The 12,969-nt window shown below is 46.8% G+C and overlaps 1 protein-coding gene across 1 annotated transcript in view; it reads right to left on the bottom strand.

Annotated features, from left to right (window-relative positions):
• Positions 1–11,031, bottom strand: part of LOC147023142 (nuclear factor of activated T-cells, cytoplasmic 2-like) — an 88,497-nt gene extending 77,466 nt beyond the window's left edge. Inside the window, exon 1 of the mRNA XM_085888260.1 lies at positions 10,845–11,031. Within this exon, the coding sequence (XP_085744386.1) occupies positions 10,845–10,908 (64 nt within the window). The 5' untranslated portion in view covers positions 10,909–11,031. The remainder of the gene's footprint in view (positions 1–10,844) is intronic.
• Between the last annotated feature and the right edge of the window lie 1,938 nt (positions 11,032–12,969).

Raw genomic sequence — 12,969 nt, 5'->3', positions numbered from 1 at the left:
GTAACCTGGAGCAGCGCTACACATTTACATGGGAGAATTATATACGCTCGTGTCCTCCCCCTTCCTCCGCCCCCCAAGACCACTCGCAAAGACAAAAACACCCCTATACATGAATTGGGGTCATGTTGATTCTATGTAGGAAGTGTGGACGTAATCACCCCAGAACTGGAGGAGGAATAGCATGACAAGCAAGTACACACATATACACACAAACACCGGTCAGTGAATTAGAGTAAGGATACTGTATTCATGTGGGCAAATATGCATTGTCGGTATTTAGTTCAAGGTTCTATATGTGCATTTTCTTATTTCACAATCTTTTCTGCACCCTTTTCCCACATTGATAAATTACTCATCACATAACGCTCCCTCCGCGAAAGCGCCATGCTCGTCAGCCCACTAATCGTAAATCCTCAATGCAAATGCTACTCAAACCCCCACACCTCTCCTGCCCCCCGCCCCCTAAATCGGTTTGGTGGACACTAGGGAACCCCTCATAGATGGCTTAATCAATCATCTTAAGAGAAACAGCGTGCCAAAACCACCAGAACCAGGTACCAGCAGAGGTCGGAGGACCAGCACACCTATCATGTACGAGGGGAAGAATATTTCACATTTCACGGTCGCAACTCCTCCTACGGATAAAGGTGTGGGGTGTACAAAACAGGACACCATTTGAGTGTCCTGTTTTGGAGTGGTGACCCGTCCATGATTGTGCTCAATAGCCAAGGAGACTGCTTTGGCAGCACCAATGCTCTGTACAGAGTATGGTCCCGATGGATGGATGGTATGGTACCTGCTCATACTCAGGCTTTTTGGAATGGTAACATGACTTTGGGCATGGGACAGAGAGGGGAGTTATCAGGCGATTGGTAATCATCATCTCTGACAGACATGCCATTCTCTTGTCATTATCCAGAGGTGATGACGGTCACAATATTGTTACGTTTGAGGGGGGGGTATGCATTCAAAGGGTAATTAGGATGTTTAATTAGGTATGCCATGCTGTTCGAGTTTACCAGGATCTCGATGTAATAAGTAGTAATTCAGTGGTGATAAGTTGTCTAGTAAATGTTCATTTCTTCAAGGGGGAAATGATAATTGTCACGTAATTAGATAGGGACACGGGATAGGGTAAGTGTGTCTGCGTAAACCCCTTTTGGTATTCTCTGGAGAATAGCCGTGACATCACAGGACAGTGCAGCGGATGGCTCCGCCCCGTGATCACGATTGGCGGAAGGCGATGGCGGTGGGCCAATAAACGGCTCGATTGGAAGTGACGAGGACCAAGGATAAAAAGGTTCTGTTCGGGGTCGAAAAGGAAGAGGAAGAAGATTACAACCAAAAGATCGTGTTTTTTTGGTGTGGTTCCGTGTGGCGGCGGAGAGCGTCCTTGTTGTTGTGCTGAATCGATCGTGTTCTTCATCGTATCCTGGAGCCTTGCCGAGCCTCGTGCCTCACCTTGGTTGGCTCTGGGGTTCTGCTGACTCGGAGTACGGGGTCGAACGGCGGGTGGACCTGCCTCCCTCTCCTGCTCGCAACTTGGCACCAGAACTGGTTCCCTGGCGGCTGTGAGTGGACTTGGGCCAAGACCAGGAGGTCGACAGCACCACGGTTTCTCCTGCCCCCCTGACGAGAGCAAGGCCAGCTCGTCCGACGCCGATCCAGAGACAGTTGCGTCCACACCACGGTCCAGCCTGACCACCAGAAATATCTACGTTTTGTGTGTATGTGTATGTGTGTGTGTGTGTGTGTGTGTGTGTGTGTGTGTGTGTGTGTGTGTGTGTGTGTGTGTGTGTGTGTGTGTGTGTGTGTGTGTGTGTGTGTGTGTGTGCTTGGCGCCTTAGAGGGATTGAGAACTGTATATTCATTGGAATTGTCTGTGTTTTCCCCACGCCCGATCCCACACCATCCCGTCGAATCGCCCCGGATCCCTCTTCTTGCCGAGTCTTGTTATTTCTGCTTAATAGTAAAAACGAATAAACATCATCAACTCAGTGAAAAGTGACTCGTGCCACCTTCCTCGTCCCGTTTGCGGTAGAGCGATTAGAACCGCCATGTTTGGGTTATAAATAAATAAACCGCCTCCATCGTTTCGGCTCATTCTACGTTGGCGGGACTGTTCAAGTCCCGTGGACGTCACATTGGTGTCAGGGTGTTGGATGTTCGAAACCCTCTAAATTATATACCAGGATTAAAATCTCGCCACGAATTGGAATCTAAAATTACTACAGAAAAGCACGCGAGTGCGAGAAAATTTTGGCGGGATTTTTCAAATTTAAATTAATTGGCGGCAAACGGGACTTCTGCACCATGGCGGATGTCCAGATGTTTGAGGAGGAAGGCCACGTGTCTGGCAGCGAGTCGGGGGAAGAGGGGAGAGACGGGGGTAGGGTTGGAACCTCCCCCATTCCGAGCGTGGACCGTGCTTCATCGCCCGTAACGGAGCCGGCAGCGCCGGAAACAGGCACGATGACGATCTGGACAATGTTGGAACGTTTAATGAGTGCAATTACAGCACAGGGGGCAAAAATGACGGCACAGGGGGCACAAATGGCAGAAATGACGGCACAAATGGAAAATCAATTCGTGACACAGAGGGCAGACATGACGGCACAGGGGGCATAAATGGCAGAAATGACGGCACAAATGGAAAATCAATTCGTGACAGAGAGGGCAGAAATGACGGCACAAATGGAAAATCAATTCGTGACAGAGAGGGCAGAAATGACGGCACAAATGGAAAATCAATTCGTGACACAGAGGGCAGAAATGACGGTACAGAGGGCAGAAATGACGGCACAAATGGCAAAAATGACGGCACAGGGGGCAGGAATGACAGATCAATTGGGGGTAATGGGGGTACAGTTGGGTGCACGGATTGATTTAATGAGGGATGAATTGGGGGAAAAGATGGAGAAAATGAAAACTGAGATGCAGGAGTGTGTGGATGTTAAATTGGGAGAAATACAAAATAAATTCGAGGATAGATTGGAGGAAACAAAGGTAGAAATTACATTGGAGGGGGAAAATATACGGAAAAAATTGGTAGATAAAATTGATGCAACGAACATTCGGGTTGATAAAGTTGATGAAAGCCTGGAACGTCATCGTGCCTGTGTGGATGCTCGTATGCAGCTGCAAGTTGAAGAGTGGGGAGAGCTGAGGAAGCAAGGGATGAATTTGGCGGAGGAGGTAAAAGGATTGGAGACTCGTTTGGACGAACAAGATAAAATTATGAGCCAAGATGAAGTCTTGGATAAAGGCCTGGTAGAGCCGTCTTTTGTAAGTAGAGTGTCCGGGTTGGTTGAGGAGCAGCTACAAACTCGCGACGGAGCCTTGGAGGAGGTTGTGCGGGCCCAGAAGATCCTGCGGGAAGAGGTGAATCGGTCCATTCAACGTTTGGAACAGGAGGAAAAATTGACCCATGAGACCCTCACCACAAAACATCTTTGGCCACAGTGGGCTCCGAAATTGGATACGCAGCCACAAGGGTGTTTGATCCCTGGGCTGGATTCGGACAAGGGAGAAACTGAGAAGCGGGCCACCGTAAAAGTGATCCCCCTGGTAAATTTCGACGGATCAGGGAGCGTTGAAGCTTTTCTGACGCAATTTGAGTGCATTTCCCAACTAAACGGGTGGAATGAGCGGGAACGTACAGGGAATTTGGTGGCAACGTTGCGGGAACCAGCCGCAGACGTGTTAAACGTGATCGCGGAGGGGATGTTGACCAGCTCCCACATTTGCGAGGCGTTGAGCCGTCGGTTTGGGTTCGCGGCAAACTGTGATCTGGTGCGGGCTCAGCTCCAGCACCGCAGATTAAAGCCGGGTGAGACAGTGCAGGAGCTGGCACAGGACATTTACCAATCAGTCAGGATCGCGTATCGGGACCTTACAGTGGAGGCGTGGGACAGACTGGCACTAGAGAAATTTTTAGCTGCTCTTCCGGACCCTGAGGTCCGAGCGCTAGTGGAGCTACAGGATCCACCCACCGTTCACCGAGCGGCTGAGTGCGCAGCCAGGCTGGCCTCGTGGAGGCGGCCGGGTCGGGTGCCCGAGAGGCCATCGGTGACGGTCCGACAGGCGGAGATCCAGGATCAAGGAGAGGGGCTGGGAGAAATTGGCATTACCCAAATGTTTCAGGAAATTTGCCAGAAACTGTCGAGTTTGATAAAGGGTAATCCAGTAGTTAGTGCGCCAAAGCGGCGGGGTCCAGCCCAGCCAATAGAGCAATTCGATTATGGCCAAGGGGGTCCGGAACCGGAAGAGACATTTCACCGATACTCACGGGGGCCTTTTATGGGGAGTTGTTTCCGGTGCGGGCGAAGAGGACACATGCAACGATATTGCCGGTACCCGGCGATAGAGGGACCCTCCAATAGACTTTTAGACTCGGAGAGGGTGAATCCTCCTGCTGAACCGCCAGGTCTATCCGAGATGCCCTTTCATAGGTCGGGTCCGGAAATCACTGTCGGGGGTCGGGGAGACTAGATTGGGCTGAGCATATAGGGCCATGCTCGGCTGGTGAGATTGTGGCGAAGTGCCCTCCTTTGGTGAAAAAAGTGAATTGTGGAAAAATTGGCATGGGTTTGTAAGTTCTGCTGGGTTTTAGAGTGACAATCGGGACAGTGGGTAATTGGAAACAAAGCGGGCATGAGTGGCTGTCCAATGGCTGGTGCGTGGATCGGGTGAGAAGTGCTGTGTGAGTTGTTTTAAGTGAAGAAGTGAAATGTATGGTGCACACATTGTTTTTTTATTGGGCATGGTGTGGTAACAGGGAAGGTCATGGTCGGTGAAGTGTTAGAAATGCAGGTGTCACATGTAAGGCCGATGGGGTGGGAGAGTCATGTGGGTTTTGTGGGTGGGGATGATGTGCTTGTCCACAGGGATTGCTGAAGCTCACGGTGAGCGTGAATTGCGACCCCCTTCAAGGAGATTCACCACCTGGTGGCTAATGGTGACAGTGTCTGGAGGCAACTGGGAGAGGGTCTGGTTGGGCGACCAAGGCGGGTAGGACCTTGGCGACCCAGTACATTAAGCAGGATAGGTAAGTTAGCTGCGACTCGCTGCCCATTGCCCCTCCTACTTTATTTTGTTAGGTTAATTAGGTGTGAGTCAGTAAGTGTTAAGACTGGTACGGTAGCGCCTGTGATATACCTTGCAGGAGCTGCGGTACCAGAGGAGGGGGCAGTGTTACGTTTGAGGGGGGGGTATGCATTCAAAGGGTAATTAGGATGTTTAATTAGGTATGCCATGCTGTTCAAGTTTACCAGGATCTCGATGTAATAAGTAGCAATTCAGTGGTGATAAGTTGTCTAGTAAATGTTCATTTCTTCAAGGGGGAAATGATAATTGTCACGTAATTAGATAGGGACACGGGATAGGGTAAGTGTGTCTGCGTAAACCCCTTTTGGTATTCTCTGGAGAATAGCCGTGACGTCACAGGACAGTGCAGCGGATGGCTCCGCCCCGTGATCACGATTGGCGGAAGGCGATGGCGGTGGGCCAATAAACGGCTCGATTGGAAGTGACGAGGACCAAGGATAAAAAGGTTCTGTTCGGGGTCGAAAAGGAAGAGGAAGAAGATTACAACCAAAAGATCGTGTTTTTTTGGTGTGGTTCCGTGTGGCGGCGGAGAGCGTCCTTGTTGTTGTGCTGAATCGATCGTGTTCTTCATCGTGTCCTGGAGCCTTGCCGAGCCCCGTGCCTCACTTTGGTTGGCTCTGGGGTTCTGCTGACTCGAAGTACGGGGTCGAACGGCGGGCGGACCTGCCTCCCTCTCCTGCTCGCAACTGGGCGCCAGAACTGGTTCCCTGGCGGCTGTGAGCGGACTTGGGCCAAGACCAGGAGGTCGACAGCACCACGGTTTCTCCTGCCCCCCTGACGAGAGCAAGGCCAGCTCGTCCGACGCCGATCCAGGGACAGTTGCGTCCACACCACGGTCCAGCCTGACCACCAGAAATAGCTACGTTTTGTGTGTGTGTGTGTGTGTGTGTGTGTGTGTGTGTGTGTGTGTGTGTGTGTGTGTGTGTGTGTGCTTGGCGCCTTAGAGGGATTGAGAACTGTATATTCATTGGAATTGTCTGTGTTTTCCCCACGCCCGATCCCACACCATCCCGTCGAATCGCCCCGGATCCCTCTTCTTGCCGAGTCTTGTTATTTCTGCTTAATAGTAAAAACGAATAAACATCATCAACTCAGTGAAAAGTGACTCGTGCCACCTTCCTCGTCCCGTTTGCGGTAGAGCGATTAGAACCGCCATGTTTGGGTTATAAATAAATAAACCGCCTCCATCGTTTCGGCTCATTCTACGTTGGCGGGACTGTTCAAGTCCCGTGGACGTCACAATATATATGTATATGTATATATATATATATATATATATATATATATATATATATATATATATATATATATATATATATATATATATATATATATATATATATATATATATATATATATATATATATCGGACATAGAGCCTTGCAGTATACAATGGCCTGTAAAAGTATTAACTCCCCATCAATAATGCCACATTGAGATGAATGACAAATGATGTATAAACAATTTTTCCAAACGAACGTTTTTTAAATTCACAACTGAAGAGATCATGCTAAACACTTATAGTTGAATGAAGTTACATGTCAGGAATATCTGCAAAAATCATGTACAAATCAAAATTCACTGGTTGTAAAAGTATTCAGCTCCTTCATTCAGTACTTGGTGGTTTATGTATAAATGACGAATGTGGTCATCATTGGTTCGCTATTTATTGGTCTGCCATCCTGATGAGGGCAAATAAATTCAAAATCCGGATAGGCGGCTCCATTTGATGTTTAACTCATGTTGACCATGTAATGATGTTAGACAGTCAGGTCAGTCAGGTTTCTTGACTGCCACTGGAAACATGTAACCCAGTGCTACCGCCTACCTGCCTCTGGTCGGGTAGTCGACGACTAAACCAACTACCCTCACTGGCTTGCCACTGGGGAGGGTGACTGTGACACCCTGCAGGAATAAAAACAACACCTGCCAAAGGGCAGATGAGCTCCTTTAGGTGGCCAAGAGCCATCCAGTAAGGAGATGGTGTCTCCATGCCATTGGAGCAACAGCATAACATGTGATGATGTAACAGTGATGGGACCAGATCAAAGCCAAAAGGAAGTCTGGCCCTTGATAAGCTTGATCTTCACTGCCAAAACAACCACCAGAGTTGGCAAATGGAATGTCGGAATGCTGTATCAGAGTGGGAAGATGGTCCAGGTGCTGAGAGAGATGAGGATATACCACCTGGACAAACTTGGCATCAGTGAGATGTGGTGGAAAGGCCAAGGTAGTATCAGCAGTGAAGATGCAACAGTCTTGTACTTTGGGCAGGAAGATCATCACAGCCATGAAGTGGGAATCTTGCTCAGCATGTATGCCTCGCAAGCTCGAGTTGGGTGGAAGTCAGTCAACAACCGCATTATCGCTGCCGAATTCCACACATGGCATGCAAGGGTCACAATTGTGCAAGTCTATATGCGCCCACTGAGACAGCAATGGAGGAAGAGAAGAACTAATTATATGAGCAACTGCAGGACACATTGGATGAGATACCCAGGTATGACATCAAACTGCTCATTGGTGATATGAATGCATAACTCCGTGGCAGTCCATGAGGTCTGCATACCACCATATGGCCACATGGGTCAGCCAGAGTCCAAAGTGACAATGGTGAAACATTATTGGCACTGTGTAGCCCTAAGGGTCTCACCATCAGCAACACATTCTTCAAACATAAGGTCATTCACAAGAAGACTTGGAGGTCAACAAAGGCGACACCTTGAATGAAATTGACTATGTGTGCATCAGCAATAGATAGTGGACATCCTTGCAAGATGACCGAGTGTACAGAGGTGCTGATGTAGGATTCAATCACCACCTTGAGATTGCTAAGATTAATCTGAAATTGAAGAAGACAACGATTTTTACTCAACAATGTCCACATACCCTTGAGAAACTGAAGGAAAAAGGCACAGCACCAAGTTTCCTGCTGGCCCTTCCCAACCAGTATGAAGCCCTGCAAGGTGCAGGTGACTGTGCAGAGCCGTGGAGGATCTCCATGGATGTGAGCAAAGAGGCAGGATATATCACTATCAGGAGAGGAACTTATAAAGAGCGTTGGATCAGTGACCCAACGTGGGAACTAACTGATGAAAGGAAGATAGTCAAGAACGAGAGAGACCAGGAAAGGGGAACAAAGAGGAGACAGCAAGCAGATGAAGAATAAATAAAAATGGACAAAGCCATGAAAATGAGTTGCAGGAGAGATAATAGGAGATGGAGCAAGAGGCAGCAAATCGGAATGCCACCTGGACACTCTCCAGAAAGAGGAAGAGTAAGGTAGAACTGACAGTGGAACAAAACATCAAGGGAATGAACGAACAGTAAAAGAGGAGAGGGAGGAAGTACTGAAACTAGCAAGTAAGAAGTTTGGTTAGGAAAGGTTAATGGGTGTACTAAAGGTCACGAGACACAATTGTGGATGAAAAGAGATGGTGGTGCACTGCTTGCCTGAAGCCCTGGAGGAAGAGTGAGACAGAAGAGCATTTGGAAGGCGGTTCCATAGATGGGGGAAGTGAGGAATAAAAGAGCTGAGGTGTGGAGACAGCCTGGTTTTTGGAAGCCTAAATGGAAGAAGATGTGCATCCTCAAGTAGAAGTAGATAGGTCGGAGGACTGAGAGAGAGCAAAGGGAGCAATATCAGAAAATGGAGAGTATAAAACAGAGGCCACTGACTTGCACGTGATCTGAGAGGAACAGACCTTATGCTTTGGCATCATCATAGGAGATTCCAACAATGTTAAGAGCTTTCGATTACACAGAATCCAGGAGAAAGATGTAATGCTGGGACCCCAACCCATAGGGGACAGCACACAGTAGTATCATGTAGAGTACTTTATTGAGTTATGGACAACGGCCTTGTGACCTGCGAGAATGGGTTGTATGGATAAGGGGTTAAGTGCTAAGACTGGCATACAAGTTAATTGTTTCATTATACTGGATTATTAATTTAAGGTTTTTTTTTTTTCCGTAACACTGGCAAAGTGGATTGAGCCTTTTTTCCCCTGGTAACATGCTAATTGGCCATGTTAATCAATATAGTGTCCGGCTCGTTTAGCCGGTCTCATGATGGGGTCTTGTTTCCCCATTGGGGGTGGGTTGATTTCACTCCTTCTCCAAGGGCTCCTCCTACTATGTAAGGCCCACGCTTGCATTTTTTGCTCTTACATTCTAGGACATTTCACCTAACGAGGACTACTCACGAACTCAGGAATCTACAAGAGCAAGGAAAGTGATTCGTAGTCAATTTAAATTTGATTTTTTTTATCATGATATCTCAGTGGTAATCTCAAAGAAATCAGAACTTGGGTCTTTTCCAGGCATTATTGACTCCACTTCCTCCTCCTTCATATGCAGCACAAAGCTGCTGGTTGCATCATTGGCTCAGGGTGCAGCGATGCCGCTGATGCAGTGCCCCGATTACCAGTACACTCGTACTCATTTCACCGACCTCAGAAGGATGACGGTCAATAATACCTGGTGTGGTTAACCGTCATCCTTCTGGAGTCTACCACACCTGGTGTTAATTTAATGGTAACAGCAGTTTGAACTCAGGACCCTAAGATCCCAAGCCAGACACCCGAACGGCTAAGCCAACACCAGGGTGGTAACCCCCTTCCTCTCTGGTCAAATTCTGCAGGTCTTGGCATCATAATCTCCAAAATGTTTCAGGTAACCTCTGGTCTCGATAGAATTCCTCAAGAAACACTTCATGGAGATGAAATAGACCTGAGAAAATGAATATGGTTTTTTTGGGGGGTTTTTTTTTTACAGTCAGTCGAAGCATTCACGCCCAAAGCCAAAAGTTTGAAACCACAAAGTCAAAACCACCGTTCTTAATCTCCACTCAAATCTGTTCCATGATGCAGAACGCCTGCTAACTCGGGCCTCACAAACAGCACAACACGCTAATTATAGAACAACGTTTCTTGGCTCAAGTGACGTCTGCGGTAATTGTACCACTTCCCGTTGTCCTCTTCCTCTCACTCTTTCTCTCGTGCTGCCAATATGGGCTCCAACGCTGGTTGATCGTTGTTTTACAGTCCCAGCAGAAAATGTGTTATCTTACTGTCACACACACACACACACACACACACACACACACACACACACACACACACACACACACACACACACACACACACCAGAGGTCAGAGTACACACCTCCACTCTTCATGGCACACACAAACTCTACTCTTCATGGCACACACACACACACACACACCAGAGGTCAGAGTACACACCTCCACTCTTCATGGCACACACAAACTCTACTCTTCATGGCACACACACACACACACACACACACACACACACACACACACACACACACACACACACACACACACACACACACACACCAGAGGTCAGAGTACACACCTCCACTCTTCATGGCACACACAAACTCTACTCTTCATGGCACACACACACACGCGCTCTTTCCTCGTTGAGTTTGAAATCGCTCGAATATGGTTTCTCAGAGGAAATCTCACAAATTTCAACATTTACCGTTTACCGACAACAATCGGAGACTCTATCATCAGAGATGAGAGTAAATACCTCGAGCAAAGGCGACACAGAATTCGTGCAGAATCACCAAAAACAACCGACTTGTGAAATCGCTCCGTCTTTGATTACTGAATGCGCTCGAAACGATCAAATGGTCAAAACATATCAATGAATCCATATTCGCGTGGAATCAGGACTCAAGGATGTGTCACGGAGCCTGGACATACCTTGCGCGTCTCCATTTTCATCCAACAGTAATTGTAAATATCCGTTGTCGTCTGGATCCCCCATGGCAGACTGTATGTAATATTGCCGCAGCTTGTGGCGCTCAGGCCGAAGCGCGACTGTTTCGCGCTTGGGGGAAACCTCACACCACGTCCGTCCCTCGCCCCTTAACTCCTCCACCTGAGCTCTCCAACACTCACTTCCACCCAAAGCCACTTCCCCCACCTACCAACCAGAATTACTATATATATATATATATTTTTTTTTTTTTTTGGTAGTCGATCCAGTCGAAAATGTTTTTTTTTTTTTTAAAACAATTTTGAAATTTGTTCTTCCCTTATCACTTTTTCTGTCGATATGTCTGTCTGTCCCTCTGTTCGATCCAGTGCTCCGTTAATACAATGGCGATTTCGATGAAACTTGGTTGGTAGGTTCATACCATGACCTAGTTGTGTGCAAATGAGAACCGTTGCTATGGACACCACCGTTGCCTCGAAAAAGGACTTTGAAATTTTTGAAAAATCATTAAAAATTTATTTTTTCGAAAATCAAAAATCGGGCAACGACCGACTGTGGGCAGTACATTCAGCCATATTGTCAAAAATTTCCAGCCGGATCCTATGAAAACTGTCGGAGAAGATAGACTTCGAATGAACCCTGGTTGAAAACAACAAAAAAACGAAGTTCGTTATATCTCAGAGACTATGAGTCAGATGTACATGAAACTGGTATGGTCGGTTCATGGTATGTCCTCGTTGTGTGAGAAAGAACCGTTGCTATGGTCCCCTCCGTTGCCTAGCAACGGGCGAAAAACCTCTAAATGTGGGGGTATTTTAACGAAAAAACAATCTGCAGCATTAACCCTTGAAGCGAGAATCATGAATTTTCTTGTGCTTAATCCTCAGGTCATTCCACATCGAACGGGCCCATCGCGTCAGGTTCTATTGGGTTAGCGACTATCTATGTCCGCCTACCGGCTTGTATGTATATATATATATATATATATATATATATAGATATATATATATATATATATATATATATATATATATATATAGATATATATATATATATATATATATATATATGTATATATATAATTCCAGCAATCTCTGTTTGTGTGTCTGTGACCGCTGTTTCTCGACAACCGCTCGTCCGATCTAATTGAAACTTGCCAGATATATTGCTGGGGACCTGAGGATGTGCCTTTTCAAGGTTTGATATTAATCGGACAAGTGCTTCCCAAGTTATGGCCATTTATTTACCAACCAATGACAGGAAGCGTTGCTGCGTAGCCGTGGTCGATGGTGAAGAGAAACTCAGCTGCGTTCGCCATTACGGGTTTCTCCTCTCCTCTCCTCTCCTCTCCTCTCCTCTCCTCTCCTCTCCCCTCCTCGTTTTTCCTTGCGAAAAGGAAAAATACGTTGGCGCTAATTGAATAATTGGCCATTAAAAGCCTCCGTATTCTTGCCATAGACGAGGAAACAAAGAAGCGCCGTTTCCTCAGCGATGTTGTTTATGAAGAGGTGCTAACGAGATAAAGGTGTGTACAATGTACATGGAGACGATTTTTATTATTATTTATTTATTGAAGAAAAATTGTTCCAAAAATAATTTATCAAAAAAAGTACACAACTTTTTTGTTTCCAATTGTCAAAACGGTGTGGCCTTTGGAAGTGTTAAGGAATTCAGCTCCACTCAACACGCTTGCCAACAAAATACATCTCAATTTGGTGGTTAAAAACGATTCACAACGATGGGTTTCCTAACTCATTGCTCTGCAGTCTGCATTCAACCCCTTCATTTGTCATCTCATTGACCTCATTTCATCTATCTATAATTACAGGTGTGTGTGTGTGTGTGTGTGTGTGTGTGTGTGTGTGTGTGTGTGTGTGTGTGTGTGTGTGTGTGTGTGTGTGTGTGACTGCTGTTTCCCGACAACCACTGGTCCGATCTAATTGAAACTTGCCAGCTATATTGCTGGGGACCTGAGTATGTGCCTTTTCAAGATTTGATATTAATCGGACAAGTGATTCCCAAGTTATGGCCATTTATTTACCAACCAATGGCAGGACACGTGCTGCGTAGGCGTGGCCGATGCGCCATTTAGTTACCAATCACAGGACA

This window comes from Eptatretus burgeri, chromosome 7 (genome assembly GCF_056783735.1).
Source record: "Eptatretus burgeri isolate ZD-2024b chromosome 7, Ebu_testis_v1, whole genome shotgun sequence".
In the NCBI taxonomy this organism is placed as follows: domain Eukaryota; kingdom Metazoa; phylum Chordata; class Myxini; order Myxiniformes; family Myxinidae; genus Eptatretus; species Eptatretus burgeri.
The sequence above is the reverse complement of the archived record's forward strand: the minus strand, read 5'-3'. Positions and strand labels throughout refer to the sequence as shown.